Raw genomic sequence first — 26,005 nt, 5'->3', positions numbered from 1 at the left:
TGTGGGTTTGGTAGTGGTAGAGAGGCAGATTTTACAAATTAATACAGTATTGACTTTTTAAAAAATGAATTTATTTATTTATTTTTGGCTGCATTGGGTCTTTGTTGCTGCGCGCGGGCTTTCTCTAGTTGCGGAGAGCGGGGGCTACTCTTTGTTGCCGTGCAGTGGCTTCTCTCGTTGCGGAGCACGGGCTCTAGGTGCGCGGACTTCAGTAGTTGTGGTTCGCAGGCTCTGGAGTGCAGGCTCAGTAGCTGTGGCGCACAGGCTTAGTTGCTCCGCGGCATGTGGGATCTTCCCAGACCAGGGCTCGAACCCGTGTCCCCGGCATTGGCAGGCAGACTCTCAACCATTGTGCCCCCAGGGAAGCCCCCCAGTATTGACATTTGCGGGGCATATTTTCTAAGACTAGGAGAACCTTCAAAATCATAAACCTTACTAGGTCGCATAATTTTCCCATAAAACATAGTGAAATGTAACTGAAATATTTAAATATCTTTTGTATCCTTAATGGTTTTCTATGAGTAATTTGTAGGGGTTTTTTTCTGGCTAAGAACCTTCCTTCTCTTAGACTTCTTCACTATTATTACCAGTACTAGTCGTTGGTTTCTTTTAGGAGTCTTAAAAAAAAATACTAAGAAGTAAAGGTTATAAAAAACCATGAAAGTCATTGCATTCTTGACAGTAGAAAAGTATCAGAACATACTAAGATGTTCATCCATGAGGTTGGCCCACTCTGGGGATAAGAACCCACTCAATACATTAGCCTTCGAGGGCTTATGACTTAAATGAAGCCTTCAGAAAATGAGAAATCACCATGAGTCATCAACCATTAGAGTCACTGAGAAGTACTGAAACAGAGAATGTTAAATGCACAGATGCTAAAGGTCTTTGGTATCTAAATCACAGATCCATAGCAGGAGGGCAAAATGCAGTCACTTGCTCATCTCTTTCTTGCTATAGCATACATGAGATCATTTTGACGGAGAATACAAGAGAATATCACATGAGAAACTGTTCTGGAACACCATAAATTGGATTTTTAGCCTTTTGCTATATATCAGCTACTATGGTTGGTTCCTAATTTGTCACGAATTCATAAATGCTCTGAATCTCAGGTTCTTTCTCTTTAATGAGAGTTGGTAATTCCCACCTCCAAGGGTAGAGCTGAAGGTAAACTGAGCCAGGGTTTTGAGAGGGCTTCATAAACATAGAAGCAACCCACAGAATCACGGTGTTACTATCATTCCATCAGATATTGCTGGCTTCACATTCCCAGTTTTGTTCCTTGAGCAGAATAAAAACACTGGCTAGCGAGAATGGACACTCTGTAAAGGGTTTAACTTACTTCTTTTACAAACCACTGACAAAAGGCAGGACCAATCCATTCTCTTGCATGAATACCGCAGTCTATCCAGACAGCTCTTTTGTAAGCTCGTGATCTTCTGCCCAGCTGAAAACAAGAGTATTCATAGTAACCAACACAGGCTTTTATTTTTGGATTTACTGACCAGCATAATTTAATATGGTTTCAGCATAATACTTCACTAGAGTTGGGTTCATTAAGTAACCCATAAAAAAGACAGAGATTTCCTATCAATTTCAGAAGTCCAGGCTTGTTTATGCAGAAAGAATAAATTTATTGCCTTAATTACGAATCAAAGAAGTAGAAAATACACAAGGAAAAAGCAATTGCTTAAATAGGCTTGCTTCTCCATTTTCATATAATATGTGACTTAAGTAAGAAGCTAATTTTTTCCCTCCCTCTCCCCCATCCTTGCCCTCTTTCTCTCCACCGCCCTCCCCATGCAGGCAATCAGAAGTATTCCCAAGCAATATCTATTAAAGAAATAGCTATGCCTTATATGTAGAGAAAGTCAAATTTTATTACAATACAAAATGGAAACACAAAATGATTTGTAGAGTCAAGTGACAGACTTTTCTTTATTATCCTATTATATCAGTTTCATTTATAACATGATTTCTAACCCAGTTATCAGTAGATGGCTTTTGACATTATAGGGTATCTAGTTTTCATTCATTCATTAATTCACTCAACTAATGCTTCAGGAAATCCTTTTTAATGTCGGACACAGTGCTTGGCCTTGGAAATTCAGAGATGAGAAGACAAGGAATTTATATGGTAGTAGGGGAGGGCAGACACATGAGAATGAATCATTATAATGTGAATATATTCAAGTTACTTTGGCAACTCAGGGGTGCTATGTCTCATTTCCATGTGGAGCAAAAGAGGAGCCCTTGAATAGTTGAGCAAGACTTGAAGCTTGCCTGGCAAAGTGAAAGAAGGCATCTCAAGCTTGGAAAAGAATCTGAGCACACCATGTTTGAGCAGCTGCTTCTGGGGTATGAGGAAAGAATGGCAGATGAAGCTGGACACAGAGGCAGAAGACACATGAAATTCCTGGATACCAAGTAACAGAGATAAGGCTTCATCCTGTACTCCATGGGAGGTGTGTGTGTGTAGATGGACGAGAGCGTAGAGGATGGGGACTCGCAGGGAAGTTCAGTCCTGAGGCCGTGACTGCAATAGTCCAGGGAGAACAGATCCAGAAACAAGCTAGGGCCATAGCAGTGAGGACAAGACAAGAGGTTTTGACAAATCCAGAAGTTAGAAGAAAGAATTGTCAGTTCTTCGTGTTAGATTTAAGGTAAGTGGTGAGAATAAAGGAGAGGAATTTAGGATGGTTCATGTTTCTTGACTGGAGCGCGGCAGTGCATCCTGAGTCTGAGGTGCTTTGGTGAGTATCGAGATGAGGACGACAAGGCGGCAGTGAGCTATGAATGTCCAGTAAGTACCAGGCAGCAGACTCCACTGAACAGAAAAGTCTGGAATGATTGTTGAAACCATGGGGTGGATGTGCCCATCCAGGGAGGGTGGGGAGAGGGAGAGCACAGCTGAGGAGAGAATCCTGGGGCCACCAGCACGTACGGAAAGAACAAGGGGAGAGGAACCATTGGAGGAGACCTGAGGGGATGGTCTGAGAGGAGAGGAGAACCAAGTAGGGGTCATCGCAGATGTTTTAGAGGTGTTGTGAGGGCAAAGGCCAGGGAGTCAAGGTCTGAATGGTTGCTGAGGAAGTAGAGACAGTGATGCAGGGAAATCTTTTTAGATCTTTGGCAGACAAGAGATGGGTCAGTGGCTGAAAGAGAACGCAGGCTCAAGGGCTGGGAATGATGTATACCTTCTTACACGTTTCTGTAGTTTTGCATTGGTTCATCGTAAGCAGCACCAACTCACAAATAATGTTGAAGGTCATTATTTTGAAGTGCATAAATACTGTTTTAGAAACAGTATTCTTTGAAATACTCAATGGCAAAAATTAAATATGGCTCAAAAACCTAAGGGAAATTTTGTTTCTTAAATTACCAGATGAGGTTAAATATGAGACACGATGAAATGCCATTTCATTTCTTTTCCCCATAAGTCAAAGCTGAAAACGACGAATGTTTAGTAAATATTTAGTTACTAATTTCTTATTTTTACCTTTAAAACAAAAAGAGATCTTCCCTCATATGATTTTCCAATAGAGAACATGTGAATGAGGCCTGAATGAGTTTTATTCAAATGATGCATCCAATTTTGAATCTAAAAGCAAGTAAATGAAAACCACGTCAGACTCTCACAATTATGGAGCTTTTGGTAAGCAAAAGAGAACAAAAAGACAACAGTGGGTCTAGGAACTCAAAAAAGCATATGTGGAGTATAAGATTGAATGAAAAACCAATTTTGTAGTTTTAATTTTCTTCAGGATACTTAAAATTACATTTTATTTTCTGCTTTTATAAATAGTTGCTTTATGTCTTTATATTGTTCCCCTTTTAAAGCATACCTTCTACTACTATTTGTCATTAACATCTTAATGGCAGAATTTTACAGAAAATTAATCAATGTGTTCTGGGTTCTTTTTGAAAAACCAAAATTTATTTCCATTTTCCCCCAAAATTTAGAGGAAAAGAAAGAAATCAGCTTCAGGAAAACCATCCCAACTATTTGAAAGTGTTTATTAAAGTCCTCTATATTGTAATTTGCCACTGAACAGAAGGTGCTAAGAAAAAGGCATTATCTTTTGCACTTAAGGTTTATTCTACCCAGCCACACATTGGAGGGCATACTCTGAATAATTTCCCGAGTAATAGCGATACATGTGCATTGATCCATCCACACACGTTTATCTGTCATCGGGGAAAGTTATATTTGAGATGGATAAAGAAGGCACTTAGAAAGATGGGTGACATTTCTGACTTGAAGCCCAATAAAGGAGTAAGGAAGTCACAAAAAGTGTCCCTCTGTTCCATGATGTGAAAGAAAGAGTCTGTTCTAAAAAAAAAAAACAACAAAAAACAGATTTTCCTTTTTTTCTATCCCTATTTAGTCTAATGGGCAGGATACACACACACACACATTTACATATATGTATGTATATGTACATATCTATATTAATATATTTTTAAATTTTGACTTTTTTTCTAGTGCACGTTAATTGCAAGTATGTCAAGTTATCTAAATGTCTAATCTAACTTGACATATCTAATATGTCAAGTTATCTAAATCCTTTCCATTGCTGGTAACTTCAAGCTTCTGAAAAGTATGTTAAAAACAGGAAATATGTAGAAATAATTTTGAAAGGAAAGTTATCAAGAGAACCAAAAATTCTCTTAAGAATGTAACAGGATCTCATTTGTTCTATGACTGGCATTCCTGTGCTCAATTCAGGGGAAGAATGAAAAAATGTATGTACTCATCCATTTAGTCATTCTGTCAACAGCTATCTATTTGGAAGTCTCTCTTTGCTTGCCACTGCGGATACAGTGGTGAACAAGAAAGCAATGGCTTGTCCCCAAGGCCCTTGCAGCTTATTAGGAGAGAAAGGCATTAATCAAATAATCATACAATAACATAATTAACAACTATGATAGGTATCACATCCATGTACTATGGGTGCAAGTAATGCTCCGGGGGTTGAGAGTAGGGAGCTCTGACCCCATCTGGGAGAGCAGAAACAGCTCTCTTCTTGCTTAAACTGAGATTTGAAGAATAACTAGTTGTTGCCCAGATGTACAGTAGTGGCAGTGGGGATGGGTCCTTGTATTTCTCAGATTCAGTAAATAACAGCAAGCTAACAGTCCCTGAGGTGCCACAAATGAAGCTTGGTTTTGGGGAGGTCTCAAATTTGCAGAGGGTATGGGGCAAACATCAAAGTTCACTCTACCCCTCAACCAAACCATTGCCCTCAAACTCTGGCTAGCTCTACCGTCCATGCATTGTTCAATTAGGGTGTTTATAACCGTAATTACAGTCAGCCCTCCACACCTGCGGATGCAGAACCATTGGATACCAAGGGCTGACTGTACTATGTCATTGTACACAAGGGAATTGAGTATCCATGATTTTGGTATCTGTAGGGGGTCCTGGACCCAATGCCCTTTGGATACTGAGGACTGTATAGCAGCTTTACCGCACTCTCCATTGCACTTCCCCTGTCCATTGTAGGGGTGGGTTGGATAAAGCAGGCGAAATTAAAATTATTTTGCTGCTACTTATATAGTGTAAAAGGCTTAATGGAAGAGAACTGAGGTGCCTGGGCAATGTAAGAGCTGTACGTATTCTTCATATAGCCTCTGCCTCTGTCCTTACGCTTCTCTCCCAATCCTGAGACCTAAATGATAAAGATGCACTTGTAAAAACGTAACAAAAGGTCCTTTGATTACATACTTCTTCTAAGGAGTGATAAACTTCATAATTATATCCAGAGACGGATCTTCGACTTCTCTGGGTTGGCAAACTGCTTCCCTTTTCCAGTACTTTCTGAAGATCTTCCATGAGGATCCTGGATTTGAATGATAGACATGATGAAAATTAAATGGAGATAATATAAAAATCAGTCAATATCAAAAGAAAATCATGCATCTATGAAAAGGACAGTGAAGAAAAAAAAAAAGGACAGTGAAGTTTGACACTTCTAAAAATACCAAATGTTGGGAAGATGTTCTTTTTCAGAAAGTAAAAACTGTTAAATAAATGATATAATGAATATAAAATAGAAAATTATAGGCAGGTGTTCCCAAGTAATAATGAGCCTAATAATAACTACCATTGATTGAGCAGCTACAAGAACTGAATGATGGCGTGGGAACACATATTTACTGAGCACCTACCAGGTGGCAGGCACTGTGCTGTGTATTTTACATGAGCTTAGTTAATAACCCTATTAGGTTAGACTTTATTGTTATCTCCATTTTACAAATGGGGAAACTGAGCCTCAAAAGGTTAAGAACTTGTCAATATCACTCTTCCAGTGAGCACAGAGCCAGAATTTGAACTTGGAATGTGAACCCAAGTTCCAGGCTTTAGACTCAGGTCCGGTGTGACATTATGAAAAATGAAGCACGACAAGCTCCTCCGCTCCTTTGCCACGTCCTCCTGTTTGGCTGCTTCTATCTGTTCCCAGGCCTTTTGTCACCGAAATTTTGTCATGTTGTCACCCGGCATACTTGACCCAAGACTCGGAAAAGGGAAAGAAAGAAAGAAACTACAATACTCAAGAGGAAATGGAAGAAATACCCAGAGTCGGAAAAAGCTAATTTCATTGCCTACCAGTATCAATGACGCCAAGAGAAGACAAGCTCAGGTAATCAATCAAAGTGAATGCATTTGGAAATGGAAGGCCGAGGCCAGGGTGAGGGATTCAAGTCACTGAATGTATGGAACCAGCTGGACTGGTGTTCTTTTTTTTTTTTTTAATTTTTTAATTTAATTTTATTTATTTTTTTATACAGCAGCTTCTTATTAGTCATCAATTTTATACACATCAGTGTATACATGTCAGTCCCAATTGCCCAATTCAGCACACCACCATCCCCACCCCCCCCACGGTTTTCCCCCCTTGGTGTCCATACGTTTGTTCTCTACATCTGTGTCTCAACTTCTGCCCTGCAAACCGGTTCATCTGTACCATTTTTCTAGGTTCCACATACATGCGTTAATATACGATATTTGTTTTTCTCTTTCTGACTTACTTCACCCTATATGACAGTCTCTAGATCCATCCACATCTCAACAAATGACTCAATTTCGTTCCTTTTTATGGCTGAGTAATATTCCATTTTATATACGTACCACAACTTCTTTATCCATTCGTCTGTTGATGGGCATTTAGGTTGCTTCCATGACCTAGCTACTGTAAATAGTGCTGCAATGAATATTGGGGTGCATGTGTCTTTTTGAATTATGGCTTTCTCTGGGTATATGCCCAGTAGTGGGATTGCTAGGTCATATGGTAATTCTATTTTTAGTTTTTTAAGGAACCTCTATACTGTTCTCCATAGTGACTGTATCAATTTACATTCCCACCAACAGTGCAAGAGGGTTCCCTTTTCTCCACACCCTCTCCAGCATTTATTGTTTGTAGATTTTCTGATGATGCCCATTCTAACTGGTGTGAGGTAATACCTCATTGTAGTTTTGATTTGCATTTCTCTAATAATTACTGATGTTGAGCATCTTTTCATGTGCCTCTTGGCCATCTGTATGTTTCTTGGGAGAAATGTCTATTTAGGTCTTCTGTCCATTTTTGGATTGGGTTGTTTGTTTTCTTGATATTGAGCTGCATGAGCTGTTTGTATATTTTGGAGATTAATCCTTTGTCCATTGATTCATTTGCAAATATTTTCTCCCATTCTGAGGGTTGCCTTTTCATCTTGTTTATGGTTTCCTTTGCTGTGCAAAAGCTTTGAAGTTTCATTAGGACCCATTTGTTTATTTTTGTTTTTATTTCCATTACTCTAGGAGGTGGGTCAAAAAGGATCTTGCTGTGATTTATGTCAAAGAGTGTTTTTCCTACGTTTTCCTCTAAGAGTTTTATAGTGTCCAGTCTTACATTTAGGTCTCTAATCCATTTTGAGTTTATTTTTGTGTATGGTGGTAGGGAGTGTTCTAATTTCATTCTTTTACATGTAGCTGTCCAGTTTTCCCAGCACCACTTATTGAAGAGACTGTCTTTTCTCCATTGTATATCCTTGCCTCCTTTGTCATAGATTAGTTGACCATAGGTGCATGGGTTTATCTCTGGGCTTTCTATCTTGTTCCAATGATCTATGTTTCTGTTTTTGTGCCAGTACCATATTGTCTTGATTACTGTAGCTTTGTAGTATAGTCTGAAGTCAGGGAGTCTGATTCCTCCAGCTCCGTTTTTTTCCCTCAAGATTGCTTTGGCTATTCGGGGTTTTTTGTGTCTCCATACAAATTTTAAGATTTTTTGTTCTCGTTCTGTGAAAAATGCCATTGGTAATTTGATAGGGATTGCATTGAATCTGTAGATTGCTTTGGGTAGTACAGTCATTTTCACAATATTGATTCTTCCAATCCAAGAACATGGTATATCTCTCCAGCTGTTGGTATCATCTTTAATTTCTTTCATCAGTGTCTCATAGTTTTCTGCATACAGGTCTTTTGTCTCCCTAGGTAGGTTTATTCCTAGGTATTTTATTCTTTTTGTTGCAGTGGTAAATGGGAGTGTTTCCTTAATTTCTCTTTCAGATTTTTCATCATTAGTGTATAGAAATGCAAGAGATTTCTGTGCATTAATTTTGTATCCTGCAACTTTACCAAATTCATTGATTAGCTCTAGTAGTTTTCTGGTGGCATTTTTAGGATTCTCTATGTATAGTATGATGTCATCTGCATACAGTGACAGTTTTACTTCTTCTTTTCTGATTTGTATTCCTTTTATTTCTTTTTCTTCTCTGATTGCCATGGCAGGACTTCCAAAACTCTGTTGAATAATAGTGGTGAGAGTGGACATCCTTGTCTTGTTCCTGATCTTAGAGGAAATGCTTTCTTTCAGTTTTTCATCACTGAGAATGATGTTTGCTGTGGGTTTGTCATATATGGCCTTTATTATGTTGAGGTAGGTTCCCTCTATGCCCACTTTCTGGAGAGTTTTTATCATAAATGGGTGTTGAATTTTGTCAAAAGCTTTTTCTGCATCTATTGAGATGATTATATGGTTTTTATTCTTCAATTTGTTAATATGGTGTATCACATTGATTGATTTGTGTATAATGAAGAATCCTTGCATCCCTGGGATAAATCCCACTTGATCATGGTGTATGATCCTTTTAATGTATTGCTGGATTCTGTTTGCTAGTATTTTGTTGAGGATTTTTGCATCTATATTCATCAGTGATATTGGTGTGTAATTTTCTTTTTTTGTAGTATCTTTGTCTGGTTTCAGTATCAGGGTGATGGTGGCCTCATAGAATGAGTTTGGGAGAGTTCCTTCCTCTGCAATTTTTTGGAAGAGTTTGAGAAGGATGGGTGTTAGCTCTTCTCTAAATGTTTGATAGAATTCACCTGTGAAGCCATCTGGTCCTGGACTTTTGTTTCTTGGAAGATTTTTAATCACAGTTTCACTTTTGTTACTTGTGATTGGTCTGTTCATATTTTCTATTTCCTCCTGGTTCAGTCTTGGAAGGTTATACCTTTCTAAGAATTTGCCCATTTCTTCCAGGTTGTCCATTTTATTGGCATAGAGTTGCTTCTAGTAGTCTCTTAGGATGCTTTGTATTTCTGCGGTGTCTGTTGTAACTTCTCCTTTTTCATTTCTAATTTTATTGATTTGAGTCCTCTCCCTCTTGATGAGTCTGGCTAATGGTTTATCAATTTTGTTTATCTTCTCAAAGAACCAGCTTTTAGTTTTATTGATCTTTGCTATTGTTTTCTTTGTTTCTATTTCATTTATTTCTGCTCTGATCTTTATGATTTCTTTCCCTCTGCTAACTTTGGGCTTTGTTTGTTCTTCTTTCTCTAGTTCCTTTAGGTGTAAGGTTAGATTGTTTATTTGAGATTTTTCTTGTTTCCTGAGGTAGGCTTGTATAGCTATAAACTTCCCTTTTAGAACTGCTTTTGCTGCATCCCATAGGTTTTGGATCTTCGTGTTTTCATTGTCATTTGTCTCTAGGTATTTTTTGATTTCCTCCTTGATTTCTTCAGTGATCTCTTGGTTATTTAGTAACGTATTGTTTAGTCTCCATGAGTTTGTGTTTTTTACGTTTTTTTCCCTGTAATTCATTTCTAATCTCATAGTGTTGTGGTCAGAAAAGATGCTTGATATGATTTCGATTTTCTTAAATTTACTGAGGCTTGATTTGTGACCCAAGATGCTATCTATCCTGGAGAATGTTCCATGCACACTTGAGAAGAAAGTGTAATCTGCTGTTTTTGTTGAAATGTCCTATAAATATCAAATCTATCTGGTCTATTGTGTCATTTAAAGCTTCTGTTTCCTTATTTATTTTCATTTTGGATGATCTGTCCATTGGTGTAAGTGAGGTGTTAAAGTCCCCCACTACTATTGTGTTACTGTTGATTTCCTCTTTTTTAGCTGTTAGCAGTTGCCTTATGTATTGAGGTGCTCCTATGTTGGGTGCATATATATTTATAATTGTTATATCTTCTTCTTGGATTGATTCCTTGATCATTATGTAGTGTCCTTCCTTGTCTCTTGTAACATTCTTTATTTTAAAGTCTATTTTATCTGATATTAGTATAGCTACTCCAGCTTCCTTTTGATTTCCATTTGCATGGGATATCTTTTTCCATCCCCTCACTTTCAGTCTGTATGTGTCCCTAGGTCTGAAGTGGGTCTCTTGTAGACAGCATATATATGGGTCTTGTTTTTGTATCCATTCAGCCAGTCTATGTCTTTTGGTTGGGGCATTTAATCCATTCACGTTTAAGGTAATTATCGATATGTATGTTCCTATGACCATTTTCTTAATTGTTTTGGGTTTGTTTTTGTAGGTCCTTTTCTTCTCTTGTGTTTCCCACTTAGAGAAGTTCCTTTAGCATTTGTTGTAGAGCTGGTTTGGTGGTGCTGAATTCTCTTAGCTTTTGCTTGTCTGTAAAGCTTTTGATTTCTCCTTTGAATCTGAATGAGATCCTTGCTGGGTAGAGTAATCTTGGTTGTAGGTTCTTCCCTTTCATCACTTTAAGTATATCATGCCACTCCCTTCTGGCTTGTAGAGTTTCTGCTGAGAAATCAGCTGTTAACCTTATGGGAGTTCTCTTGTATGTTATTTGTCATTTTTCCCTTGCTGCTTTCAATAATTTTTCTTTGTCTTTAATTTTTGCCAATTTGATTACTATGTGTCTTGGCGTGTTTCTCCTTGGGTTTATCCTGTATGGGACTCTCTGTGCTTCCTGGACTTTGGTGGCTTTTTCCTTTCACATGTTAGGGAAGTTTTCAACTGTAATCTCTTCAAATATTTCCTCTGGTCCTTTCTCTCTTCTCCTTCTGGGACCCCTATAATGCCAAAGTTGTTGCATTTAATGTTGTCCCAGAGGTCTCTTAGGCTGTCTTCATTTCTTTTCATTCTTTTTTCTTTATTCTGTTCTGCAGCAGTGAATTCCACCATTCTTTCCTCCAGATCACTTATCCGTTCTTCTGCCTCAGTTATTCTGTGATTGATTCCTTCTAGTGTAGTTTTCATTTCAGTTATTGTATTGTTCATTTATTTGTTTGTTCTTTAATTCTTCTAGGTCTTTGTTAAACATTTCTTGCATCTTCTCGATCTTTGCCTCCATTCTTTTTCCGAGGTCCTGGATCATCTTCACTATCATTATTGTGAATTCTTTTTGTGGAAGCTTGCCTATCTCCACTTCATTTAGTTGTTTTTCTGGGGTTTTATCTTGTTCCTTCATCTGGTATATAGCCCTCTGCCTTTTCATCTTGTCTATCTTTCTGTGAATGTGGTTTTTGTTCCACAGGCTGCAGGATTGTGGTTCTTCTTGCTTCTGCTGTCTACCTTCTGGTAGATGAGGCTATCTAAGAGGCTTGTGTAAGTTTCCTGATGGGAGGGACTGGTGTTCTTGATGAGACCCCTGAGCTAGATATAGGCTTGTCACCCCCATACTCACCAATCTCCTCTAACTAGAGCGCCATGAAGTAACAACGTGCTCACTCCTTTACGTAAAGATGTTAAAGAGCCTCTCAGTGATTTTTCCTGGGCCTGGTAGGTAGCTAAAAAATTTTGCTTTCATATTTTATCTTCCCAAAGAACCTATGGCTTGGTGGTTTCAGTGCCATTAAAAGAACGTGTAAAGGCATCTTTAAATGACTTTCAAAGTTGACCTATGTAATCCACTTAATAAAAAAATTATCTTGAATTACTTGAATAAATACTTTTTGGTCCTCAAAGGAAGTAAATTTACTTAGGGTCATGCTGGGTGTAGGAAATTCCTTTTGATTTACTCATTCGTTATTTACCAAGGACCCATGGTCGACAAAGCACTTAATCTGGAATTTATCATCAGCTTACTGTTCTTTTTGTTTCAATTTTCAACTTTAAAACTACAAACATTAAAAATCAAGGTAAGGTGTGGTGGCACCACGTTGGTAAATTTGCTTGGTAGCTGCTTGCCATGGCTCAAAATATGAGTGGAGTTTAGATTGTCAGTCTGAATACGATTTGTATTAGTTCTTTCTTTCTTCCCTCAAAGAAAGGAGTTACCGATGAAAGTAGGTTTGTATGGATTAAAGAACTTTACAATATTGCCAGTGTGGGTGTAAAGAACCAAATGAACTTCTTCGTCAACATCCAATCTTCTTGTGTTGTGAGCGAATCTGGGGTGGTCAAGAAAAATGCAAGTTTGATTACGGCTGAGTTGGATGGTTATAAACTGTCAACAAATTCCAGTTACAGTAGGCAATTTTCAGCTGTCTTTCCCTCACCAGTACCATCTATCCATTTCTCCTGGCTACTTTTCTCTATTTCAGGAAAGTAAGGGGGAAAAAGTAAATAGATTTGCCAAAGCCAGCAACCTACAGAAGAATCTCCTTCTGAATTTCCACTTTAAAAAGATACATGAACACATACAAAAAAGTTTTCAAAATTATAAAAACCTTTACAGCATGTTTACAAAATTGAGCTCTAGTGTATTACTTTTGCATTATTTCTGAAATGGACAGACTTTCTAAATACTGGGTTGACCATAAAGTTCATTCGGGTTTTCCCGTAACATCAGGAAAATGTGAACGAACTTTTTGGCCAACCCAATATAAACAAGCACAGATAACTTGTTTCCCCTCAAGGTAAGACCAATTCCTCATATTCATCACCAGAATGCTCCTATGCTGATACATCTGCTTGTTTGGAAACTCTTGGTAGAACCACCACTGTACCCCTTAGAAAGCTAATATTTTCTCAGGAGTTTCAGTATGAAAAACTATGCTCCTTAATTGATTAGATTCTTAAGTCATTTATCAACTGATAATGATAAACGTATTACTAATCATATAATGAAATGAACTGTCAAAATAATTCTAATGGATAATTGCTCCTACAAAATATTTACCTTAATATTTTCTAGTCAAGTTTGCTAGTGTTTTAACCAAAGTAAACGATGAGGTTTTTCAGTTTGAGGTTGTGGAATCACTCTAGTTGGGTATTAGTTTCTTTGATGAATCAACTCTTAAGCTTCTCAGTTTTATTTTAAAGTTTCCAAGTGCCCTAAATAGAGCTGGCCTTTGGATCCCCAGTATTTATCCATTCATTTAGGCCAGTGATTCTCAAGATGGGCTGCTTTAAAATCACCTATGAGCTTTAAAAAGTATGCCACACTGAGCCTTACTTAGACAAGAATCTCCTGTGCATAGGTATCGGGCCTTTCTACAAAGCTCACCAGGTGATTTTAATATATTGTCAGGCTCAAATTTAGGCTAACAATCTGGAAACCAGTAATTTAGGCTAATTAATCTGCAAACTGATGGTTCTCAGTCCTCTTAGGTTCTATACTAGATAAAAGTGGAAGAGAGTATTAGAATACAGCTGGTCCTTGCTTCCTCTCTCCTCTCTTGAGTGTGTCTGCTGGATGTGGTCAACTGCCTCTCAGCATTTATGCCTACGCCCTCTTTGGACTTCCTGTGCTGAAAGGGCTGGGAAGCTGAAAAGTACCTTTCCTCGACTCTCTTGCACCTGTGGTTCTGGGTACAAATCTGTGAACTCTGACAAGACAGGAAGTTAAGAGCGAGGCAGAGGCCATCTCCTGCTGCTGTTGCTGTGGTGCGTCGAGGTCGCAGAGGTGTGACTGTCTAGAGGCAGTCAGGTGGCTGGACTCAGAACTCCAGGGTCTAGTCACCAGCTTCCTGGCATGAGAGGCAATTATGGTAACGACAGTGGTGACAGCAGTAGCACAGCAACAGCTTCCTGACTGCTGGGCTGTCACACCAGGTCTGCCTACTTGGTCCTTGTCAAGTAGGCAACTGGAAACCAGCGAGTTGATGAAAAGCCCATGAAATGGAGCCCAAAATGGTTTTTTAAACTGTTGTAGTTTCTTAGTTCCTTATGGCTGATTATTATTTCTACCCCAATTGTATGCACTCCTAAAATAGCGACTCCTAGATCTATTAAGAATTTTCCAAGTGATGTTATCACTTAGTACAAAACCACCTCCCCAAAGCTTCTAGGGAGAAAGGGGGGTGGTCAAAATTTGAAATTTTAAAGGTACTTAATTTTCAAAATGTTTGAAATTTTTTTATGGCAAAAGGAGTCATCTCCTATGTCATATTGTTAAGAGGGCTGGATCACCTGGGGCCAGACACATGGGGTCACATAGAGATGACTATAACTATACATTATGTACAGTTGTACAGAGTAAACGATCATCTTTTGAAAATACCCCTGGCTACAGTAATAAAAGTCAATTAAAATGATCTCTACCTACCAGCCCCGTGGAACTTAACTGACTGTTCTCTGTTATTATCTTGGCAACAACAAAATGAATAATTCTAAATGAGTGCTCTCCATGAGGAGACAACTGGTTTAAAACACTCGTTTTTTAGACTCTGTTCTCTGTGGAATAAAGGATGATATTTGATTCTGTATCAGTTCCACATGACCTATATTGAATGGCAGGAAATAGAGACTTGTTAAAATAACTGGTATATTCTTTTCTTCCAAATAATAATTAATGAAGCATGTGAGTTTTTACTGAGGACCTATAGATGTATAAGTACTTCCCTGAAAGGCATTCAGAGAATCAAAGCATGCCTTCAAAGCTACAGCAATGACTAAAATGTGTTCAATATGAACAAGAGTTTTATGCACAGCTTTGACTCTACCCTGTTCTCGAAACACAGATAAAATACCTTTCTGCAAAAAGCCTGTAAGTATTTTAATAAGCCTGTAAATATGTCTCTGGCAGGTAGGTATTTGTGTGGACCAGGGAGGGATGTCACAGCCCCTTTGCACCCCTTGGCCCAGCCTTCCACCGAGACTAGGGTTCTCACCATTGACTCAGAGCCATGAACCCTTCCCAGGCCTCACCAGACATCATCAGGGATCTTTCTGCCAGTTTTGGCAGTACAACCATTTGCTGAAAAGTTGGAGTAGTTGAGGTTAGTCGTTTACAATTATGCCTCTCAGAGCTGAATCCTAGGGTTCCAAACAAAAGGTAACTCATTCCTTCCCTTCTCACTAATTCACTAGCCTGTGTTTCTCCCCCCCAGATTCTACACTGACTCTCCATCTCTTCACCACATCCTTTCGCCTTGTGCCTGTTGGAATCCCTCTTTGATCGTAAATAAAATCCCTACATCCTCCAGTCTCTTCAGAGAACTCTCTCTTCTCATATTCTTGCCCCAATAGAAACCAGACTCTCTCAAGGACACAGATTCTTCCGTGGCTGTCTCTTCTCCCACTTCTCCGACCACGGGGCCAGAAGGGAGGGAGGTCAGCATCCTCCTGGGCTCCCATTGGTGCTGCCCCATTAATCTTCTAACTTCCAGGAAAAGCTCATCCTCCCTTCAGCATCAGGCCATTCCTGGTTGCTTACCTCCAAGCTGGTATTTCCTGTCCCAGGAGTCCATTCTCTCCCTCCACCTCTAATCTAGCCATAAGCCAAGGAGATTCAAGGCTGCTGGGATGGTTTTCTGGTGGTTAAGCCCACTCATTCTTGACCGCATCAGCCTCAATGATCTCCACCTCAGCCACCTCCTTCATTGCTACCCCTATAATCTTGTCGCCAGCCACAAATGTTCTTCCCCAGAACTCTTAACATCCAATAGCCTACACTTTATCAAAACTTCTTTCCTTCCAGTTTGTTGCCCTCACACCTGTTTTAAATATAATGATCTTAATATCCTTGATTCTTCCGTTTTGTCCCATCATTCTTCCTAGACTCTCCTCCCTTCCTATCCAGACTAGACCCCATGGATGAATACTTGAGCTAGTATCTCACTAGGAACCTCAACTTCCCTCCACCCTGAACTTTTTGTGGTCCTAACCAATAAAACCTCAACTCTGTATCAGTGCTGCAATCTCTCTTCTCTGTGACAACCACTATTATTGGCTCTTACCCCGATTTTTCTCTCGCAACACTCTTTAACCCCTATTTCTTTACTCTGAGTAGATAAATTTTGCTTCTCACTTCATCCAGATAATTTGGCTGTTAGTTTCGATCTCTTTAAACTTGTTGACTCTCTTCTCCACAATCTTAACTAGATCCACAGTTACCTCTTTGGTCTTATAGGATAAGCTATCTTTCCTAGTGTTGAAACCCCCTCCCTCATCTGTGCATTCGTTCCTGCATCATCAATGTCTCCTTCCTTGCTGGTCCTTCCCCTCAGCCTACAGGCCAAAATTGCCTCCTTACCCTAACATGCCAAGTCTCAAGCATCCACTGATGTAGCATCTTCCTGTAGTCACTCCTCAGTCTGCCTCTCTCCCTATTGTAACTTCTAAGAGCAGTAGGATAGTCTGCTCTACTGCTCCATGTTCTCACCTCCTGTTCACTTTTCTGTCCTCTGCTCCTAACAATCTAATGCTACATCAGAGTTACCAGTGCAATTTCCATTATCAAATCCAAAGGAAACGGATCAATCCTTTTCTGGCAGGATATCGCTGCAGCACTTGGTGCCACTGACATCCTTTCTCTCAAAAGGTTTTTGTTTCTTCTTTGACTCCTGCGACTATTTTCCACTTGTTCCATTCTTACTGCTTAACTGTTCCTTAAAAAAACAAACAACAAACAAAACCCTCAAAATATCCAAATCTGTCTACTCAGTCACCGAAGACAGAAGACTTGGAGTCATCCTTGAGTTCCTCCTCTTCCACCTACATCCAAACAAGTGCAGAGTCCAGGTGGTTTTGCTTCTGAAACATATTTTGGAGTTCTCTCTTGATTCTAGGACTCTGGTCCTGACTCAGGGGCCTCGTTATCTCTCATCTGGATCACTACTGTGGCCTCGTACTGCTCCTCCGCCCACTTACATGTGGTTCCCTGGCTGACATCCTCCAATTGTGCAGGATCACCCACAAGATGAGGTCTGAGCTCCTAACTCTGAATAGCAGGCTGCCCACAACCTGGCCTCCCCCCCTCTTCTCTAGCATCTTTTCTTTCTACTCCCCAACTTGTACCAGTTCCCTGCACACATACTATGCTGCTTCTTGCCTTTGCTTGCATTGTCCCCTCTGCCTTCAAGGTCCTGAGTCTCATCCTTTGCCTAACTGACACAGCTCCTGCAGAGTCTGGCTTTTTTCTGTCCCTGTCTCCCTATCCACCTTGTAGGCCTGGATAAGCTACTCTCCTTTCCTCACACAGTAAAATGCTTCCATGTTTACACTGATTACTTAGAAGTAATGGTGAAATCACAGGGAAGTGTGGTTACTTCCCCCTCCCCCATTACACTAATAAGAAGCTCATGAAAGGCAAATATAACTGTGTTATATTCATGTCGGTTTCCCCAATGTGAAAAATAGAACCTGAAACACAGTTGTTGGCACTCAATGCATAACCTGAATACAGTTATCATTCAGTTCAACTGAGTACAAATGAATTAAGCAAGGGAAAAGCATGCTTACTTGTACTGGATGTTGGTTTCCTGTAGGAAGGCTAACAGGGCTCGGGAACCATTGTGGGGAATATGGACATCAGTAACTGTTCCCTCTGATATCTGGGAGATACTGCTGGGCTGCCACAGGTCCACCTGTAGTGCAGGAACCAACCTATGATTCATATTCAATGTAGGTGGGGAAAGATCCATGTCACAATGTCAAACATGTTGTCTTGCTTGCATACAGCAATACCAAACACATTTTAGACTCAATGCTTACATAATCAGGGTAAAACTCCTAGTTGATTTTGAATTTAGTGTCCAAATTATATGACAGCCATATAGAATGTGATCGTTTACAAGAAAGAGTTTAAAGACCAATCCATTAAAGTCACAAGATAAAAATGAGGTAAAATAGTTTTAAGTATGACTTTGATAGTGCTTAAAATTATTTATTGCGCAAATATTTGAATCCTAGTAAGAAAGAGAAAGATATAAGTGACCCTTCATCTTACTATACAAGCAAATCGTGGTAGCTTGACAACATTTGGTAACTTTAAATGGAGCATTCTCCTGATGTCACCTCCCCCCACGACTGATGCCTGTTCATCAGTTCCTCCTCAGCCTTCACATGTCAGTAGAAACATGCCTTTCCCGGGGGGGGGGGGACTTGTCAGCTAGGGTAGGGCTCCTCATCATAGTTCTTCTTCAGCATAGTTCTCGTGCTTCTTTCATCACGTAACTGCCTCTTACTAGAACGTAAGCTCCACGAGGGCAAAGGATTTGTCCACTTGGTTACCACCCCATTCCAAGTGCCTGAAACAATGCCTGTGCATATTAGCAACTCAGTCGTTATTTGCTGCATGAGTGCAGACCCCACAGGGTTCATCACGTGTTCAGTGTTTTGCAGGAATGTTGGAACGTTTTTGGCTTACAGCAGTGTTCCCGGTGCTTGTCTAGTGCTCCACGCCTGGTAGGAGCTGCACAGGCATTGAAAGAATGACTCAATTCAGTGCGGATGGAGGAGAGCCCCATCTTCTGCACAAGCCAAGAGCTACATTTTCAATACGGCACAGTTTGCCTGTGCAGTCATGTCTACGTCTCCTATTTGGGACTCCCTCTTCCTGCGTTTCCCCTCTTGGTCTGCTGCAGGATCTTGATCTCTGCTAAGACCTTATCTGATAAAGTTTAGTTACTTCATCTTTACTTAGGTGTCAGTGTCCGCATTCTGTTAGGGAACTCTAGAAGACCGAAAATACTTCGGGACTGAAGGAAATACACCCCTGGTGGTATAATTTCATCTGGAACAGGGTAGAGAGGCATTTATTTTGGGGACAATGAATTTACCTGTTTTTCTTTCAAGAAGCTTACTCCTCCGCTAACTTACAAGGGCAACTCTGACTCAACTAACATGCTAATCCAACAAGCATACCACAATGGAAGTGTGGGGCTGGGAGGGATGCTGAGAGGTCATTTGATCCATCTGTCGGCCCTTGGGCAAGGATACTAGGATACAAGGATCTAGGACTGGACCCAACTGTCCCCATTTGATGCATCTAAACCACATCTTTTATGTTTCCCAAAGAAGGAGAGTCGACACTATCCTAATTTAACTCATATCCACATTTAACAAGATTGTCAGACATTTTCTTAATCCTTTACACTGCAGCACACTTTTCATTTTTTCTTGTTCCATTCTTCAGTGAGGAATGGCTGATTTCTTGCCCTTGTGAGATAAAGCACTTTTCTCTACATGTTAGATTTTCTAATCCTTTAATCATCTTTGCCTCTCAACACATTAGAGAGACAGATTTTGATATTAAGGTGTATCACCTAATACCTGTGGAGATGAGGAAGCAGTGCTCTATTTAGAGGGTGGAGAGCCACAGGAATGTGAAATATCTGAACAGCCACGCTGGTGATGAGTCTGTAAGTGCTGTTTTCTGGGGCATATGCTAAGATAAGAATCCTCGTCCCACAGAGGAGAGTAGCTTCCCCATAGGAAAATTCCATGGAGGAAACAGACCCTATGGCCTGACCTGGAGAAGGCTTCCTAGGAAACGTCATCAGAAAACAGTTGGTCTAAAAGAAACCAACAAAAAAGAATTTGCAAAAATCAGGAACTGTATTTTGTTTTGATATTAGGAAAGTAAATTAAAATGAATTGTATTGTTCTCCAGTAATATTTTAGGGAAGGGGTGCTTGGATAAGTAACATGGATATTTCAGTCTGGGTGGCAGGCAGATGCCTGTATCAAGATATAGGGGACAGTAATACGTGAGATTTGTAAAGTACCACCCACTTTATAGGTGTTTCTAGACTCAGGTTCATAGAAGTGAAGTCACTTTCCCAAGGATGCACAGCTACCAAACGGTGACAGAGGATATGCCTAACTCCAGTGCCCATAATTTGCTGGCTGGGTAAGTGTCTCCAGGATTTCCTGAGACTATCTCAGAATAAGAAGCACCTTCCAACTTCCTGACTTAGTGTTTGAGACAGTCTGGTTGGTGGGTCTCACATCCTGGTCTGTCCTGTTAGGGGCTTTTTGTCCTAAGAATTATATATGCAGGTATTTCAAAGTTCTAATCAGCCCACCATGGGCAGGTTACCATCAATCATTTCTGTAGAGCCTGATCCTATCTGGATGAAGTGATTCTGAACTGACCCTGGATTGGGTGACCCTGGATTATGATGACAAAGTATCACCGGCCTGGTCAGGATGGCCTAAGGCTGTTTGCCAACCAACTGTCTCAGGTCTTCACTGCAAACAGCCATCTGATATTCCAAGGAAAGGATGCTCCTTTGCAGAGCCTTCTGGCCTTGGAAGCTGGTGGTGGTTCCCATGCATTCCTTTCCTTATATGACTACCAGTCACAGCCAGATCTATTTAAGAGGTGGAGGCAGTTTAGAGTAAAAGTCAACAGCATGGACTTGGGAATGCAACGGCTCTGGGCTGGAATACTAGCTCTGCAGCATTGACTGCGTGACTTTGGGTGAGGTTTTAACATTTCTGAGCCTTAGATTCCTCATCTGTACTGTGAAGATCATTTTAAAACCTACCCATGGGTTTTTTGTTTTTAAGATTAACCTGGAATATTAGAAGTAAAACACATAGCAGAGGCAGAGAGTCTGGCACACAGTGACAGCTTGAAAGCTATTAACTTTGTTCTTACTGTTATCTGAAAAGCATATGGGTGGCCAACATGGTGGAGTAGGAAGACCTAGAGCTCACCTCCTCCCAAGGGCCTCACCTCCTCCCAAGGGCCTCACCTCCTCCCAAGGGCCTCACCATAACTACAACTATTTACTGAGCAGCTATGGATGAGAATGACCTGAAGACTAGCAGAAAAGATTTGCCACAACTAAAGGTATAAAGAAGGAACCACAACGAGACGGTAGGAGGGATGGAGATGCAGTACAGTCAAGACCACACCCCTGGGTAGATGACCCACAACCAGGAGGAAAGTCACGATTGCAGGGGTTCTTCCCAAGGAACAAGGGGTCTGAGCCTCACACTGGGCTCCTGCAAAGGAAGGTGAGCCCCAGACTGTCTGGCTTTGAAGGCCAGTGTGACTGAGACTCCCCCTGGGGACATAGATACTGATGGCAGCCATTTTGGAAGCTCATGGTACCACGGGGACACGGCTGCTGGCAAACTCCGTTTTGGGGTCCTCCCTCTGGCCTATTAGTGCGAGGTGCTAACCTGCCCACCAGGTTAGCAGGCTGGTGACCCCGCAGCGCCCCCCTGAGGCGAGGCCTGGTAGCCCTGGTAGCAAAATGCTTTAAAAAAGGAACAATTAGAGAATAAAAAAGAGCAGAAATTTATAATCCAATAGAATAATTAGAAAACAAAGTTGAGAAAATTTCCCAAGATGTAGCACAAAATGGTAAAAAGATGGCAAATAGAGAAAATATAAGAAATTAAATCGTAAGTCCAACATCTGATGAATGAGAGTCATAAAGACAAAATAGAGTAGAAGGGAGAACATTATCAGATCATTTGTACAAGAATTTTCAGAACTGAAAAACACGAATTTCCAGATTAAAAGGGGTTACTGAAAGCACAATGAATAGACCCATGCCAAATTACATCATCATAAAATTTCAGAATACCAGGAATAAAGAAAAGATCTTAAAAGCTTTTAGACAGTTTACGCTAATGACCAATGAGCCACGGGACTTAACATTTCCAGCAATAGAGAGAACTAGAAAACTTCAACACTCTTCTGCTGCAAGACAACTAGAAAATACTGAATAAAATATAATTAACATTCCTTTAAAAGTAGAGTGGAGCTCCCCCCAAAACATAAGGGAAATTCCCAGTAGCCTAAAATAAAGAAGAAAATGCCAGTTAGGGCTGTGTGCACGTGGGTTATGATGGTAGTTCAGGTTCAGAATTGTGGGAATCTGTCACAACCATACAGGGAATAAGGTTGAGATCTGGGGCCCAACGTTTGGAGCTGGAACTGAGATTCTAGCATAAAACTAGAACTTCAAAGGGCAATAGCCTCAGTGAAAGAGTAGGAATTAAAACAAAACAAAGCAACTACACCCCAGTAAGATTTGATAAGGAGGCAGTTTGTGGTAATAAATGCAAAACCCCTCCAGACAAAGATGTACCCTCAAGCCAGGCCACGTAGAATTCTTTCATCTGAAACCTTGTTGAAGAGCTCATGAAAAAAAATTATAAAACACATGAGTGAGGCATCCGCTGTAAGTAAAAGCCAATATATTCAACACATAGCAGGATTATTCAACTCAAGATCTTCATAGTATCTAAAAGAACGGCTAGAGCAATTTCCTGAAAAAGAAAGGAAATGAAGGGCTCTTGGAATTTCTGAAGATGAGATACTTTGATGTGGTTATCACTGCATACAGATGGAATATTTAAGACAATTACGTTATTAACGGGAAAGGTAAAGGAGCTTCAAGGGAGGGAAAGTGTCTACAAAAACACAGAAAAAAGCATCAGAAAAAAATAGTTTCAAAAAAGAAATAAGAAAATACGTCAGTAAATATAGTTAATTAAAAAGGATTACATTCACCTGTTTAAAAGAGCATGAATATTGAATAATAAAAAGTATTCTCAATACTGGTTACAAGAGACATAACATAAAAACAATGAAAACAAAAGAATGGGAAAAGATATATACCATACAAATACTAAAGAAAAAAAAGCTGATAGAACTATATTAATAGAAAAGCATTTAGGGCAAAACCACTTTTGGGGATAATACAGTAATATGTATATCACTATAGTGTACAAATATAAAAATACGTCTATCTGTATCTATATACATATGTATGTACACATGCACATCCATCTATACTGATAAAATGCTCAATATACCAGGAAGATATAAATACTACAATCTGAGTGTATCCAGTAAAACAGTATCAAAATATATATGGCAAAAATGGACAATATCATCAGGATTTTAAATTATAAATCTTCCATTATATCTCAGTAAGCAAAAGATCAGAATTGCTTCCCAAGCACACTTGGAATTTTTTTGAAAATTAACTCAATACCAGCCTACAAAATAAGTTTTAACAAATGTCAGAGAATTCATGTCAAACAAATGTTCTCTGATTACAGTGTAATTAAATTTAGAAATCAATGACAAAATATATCTACATTTAGAAATTAAAAAACAGACTTTAAATAACTTGTGGGTTAAAGAAGACACTGTAGTAAAATTAGGAACAAATCAAAACTAAATAGGACATTTCTAAGAAATTTATGACCTTAAATGATCCTGTTACAGAAGAATAAAGATGAGAAAGTGATGAGTCATATGTCTAAATCAAGAAGTTAGAAAAATAGTAATACAAAAAAAATAGAGTACAGGGCATAATAAAAAGAGGATAAATTGATAAAATGGAAAACAAAAGTAATGGTGAGGATCAAGAAAACCAAAAATTGGTCTTTGAAACATTTAAAATAGAAAAATTATTAGCACATCTGCTTAAGAACAAAAGAATGAAGGTTCAAATGACCAATATTAGCAGCGAGAAAGTGATAGCCTGAGGAAAACGATTATGAGCCAACCTTACTTATGAACGTAGGTGCCAACCCTAGAAATGTATGTTAGCAAACTAAATATAGGAAAAAGGTATTAACATCATTACTGAATGCAATTATTAGTTTAACATTATTAGTGTATTTCATCATATTAATAGTAATGTATTAAAGAAAAGAAGCCATATGATCATATCAATACACTCAGAAAAAAAAAGTATCTAGAAATTAGTACTGAAAAAGTGTACTTCCTTAGGCTATTAAAGAGTATCTACCAAAAATCTTCAGCAAGCATCTGTATACAAGAGTAGTGTTAGAAGCATTCATTTTAAAGTCAGAAACAAAGTAAATGTACTTTAATGCCAGTTCCACAGATTCTCATACTGAGGGTCAGTGCCAGCAAAAGAATAAAGAAAAAAAAAAAAAAAAAAAAAGCTAAGAAACCGAAGAAACAAGATTGTCATTATTCACAAATCACTGTATACAGAGAAGGCAAGAGAGTCAATATAGGTAAACCGTGAAAATTCAAAGATTAGCAGCATTTAGAGATATAATATCAAAGTAAATATATACACACACATCAATGTAAATGTGTTTTGATCAGCCTTGAAATATCTTCACAAAAATAACATTAAGTGAAAAAGCAGGTTATAGATTAGTAGGTATAGGTGATGTCACTAAAATGGTGACATAGGAGACCCCAGCCCCCATCCTCCAACAAAGATCAACGATTAGATATCCATGAATAAAAACAGCTCTGGGTGAGATTTGGAGTCTAGTTAAGTTTCAGCAACACAGTGGAACAAAAAAAAAAAACGGAGAATAACTGCACAAGAAGAAAAGAAAGACAGTTTCATTTTGCCTGCATCATCCCATCCCCCAAATCAGCATTGCTCAGTACCAAGAGGAAATATCCCAGTTAGAAAGCATTCCCCTCGGCAGGAAAGGAAGAGCAAGGCAAGCAACCAGCTTCTGCAGTCTCTGGGGCACTACACGAAGGCCCTGCTTCAGTTTCATCTTACCCAGACTGGCAAAGCTGAAACGTACAGCGAGGGCCAGGAACAAGGAAGAGAAGCGGGGGCTACTGATAGCAGCCATGCAGTGGGAGCGATCATGGCTCACAGTGGCCTCTTCAAAGAGAAACCGAGTAGGAATTGCCACTGAAGAAGGAACCAATGGCCAACATAGCTGCCACAGACCTCCTGCACATTTCATCAGCTTTTGCCCCAAAGGTATTCATATTTGCTGATGCCAGCTGTCTGAGTTCCCCCTCTCCCTACCCCCTACCTCCAATCCTGGCAGAGCCTGGGAACTGTACCAGCAGCCAGCTCAGCCCTTTGTGGCTGTGCAAGTACAAACCTTTGCCCTGCTTTGACCCCTGTGGCTGACCCCCACCACTGTGCATGTACTCAGGGCTGCCCCTCCAGCTGGGCACTTGCATGCTCATTACCAGGCTCCACTGCAGCGTGCCCACCTTGAGGGAGATTGTATAGCCAGAGGAGAGCATGCTGCCAGCCAGGGCCCCTGCAACTGCCTGTGGGCCCAGCTCAGGCCCTGTCTTCTGTCACTAGCCTGCACCATGATGCTCACCTGTAGTTAGCTTCTCCAGCTGCAAACCTGCCTTGCCCAACCCTGTCACCAGCCTCACTGCAGTGCACACACCCAGGGGGAGATTGTGTAGTGATGGGAGGGCACACCAACAACCAGGGCTCCTGTAGTTTCCAGTAAGCTCATGGTTAACCCTGACCCTTGCTGCCTGTCTTGGCCCCTATTACTACAAGTATATCTGCATCCGGCCCCTGCTACTACACAGGGACCTGCAGTTGGTCCCCACAGCTGAGTGTGTGCATACCACCTGCTCTGGTCACCAATGCTGCTTGCCCTGATCTATAGCCATTGGACCTGCAGGGGCTGCCAAGGACCCCAACAGCCCTTTCAGCCGCCATGAACCCCCCACAAGTGTTTGCAAAGGACCACATAGTTGTTGATGCTTTGGACCTCAGTGGCCTGAGCTGAAGAGCCATCATACACCCCTGGACCTGGGACCACTACATGTCCCCACACTTGCAGCCTGTACCATAGACCCTAGCATCACAGCATGCCCCAGCATGCCCCCACCTGCAGGTGAAAGTCT

General features: G+C 40.1%; 1 protein-coding gene across 1 annotated transcript in view; it reads right to left on the bottom strand.

Moving 5' to 3' along the window:
• CPA6 (carboxypeptidase A6) overlaps positions 1-26,005 on the bottom strand; it is a 264,464-nt gene that overhangs the window by 66,888 nt on the left and 171,571 nt on the right. Inside the window, exons 3-6 of the mRNA XM_007185024.2 lie at positions 17,878-18,002; positions 5,732-5,846; positions 3,503-3,604; positions 1,346-1,450 (exon numbers count right to left, since the gene is read on the bottom strand). Coding sequence (XP_007185086.1) covers positions 1,346-1,450; positions 3,503-3,604; positions 5,732-5,846; positions 17,878-18,002 — 447 coding nt within the window. The remainder of the gene's footprint in view (positions 1-1,345; positions 1,451-3,502; positions 3,605-5,731; positions 5,847-17,877; positions 18,003-26,005) is intronic.

Source organism: Balaenoptera acutorostrata, chromosome 17, assembly GCF_949987535.1.
Source record: "Balaenoptera acutorostrata chromosome 17, mBalAcu1.1, whole genome shotgun sequence".
NCBI lineage: Eukaryota > Metazoa > Chordata > Mammalia > Artiodactyla > Balaenopteridae > Balaenoptera > Balaenoptera acutorostrata.
This window is presented reverse-complemented; position numbering and strand designations above follow the sequence as displayed.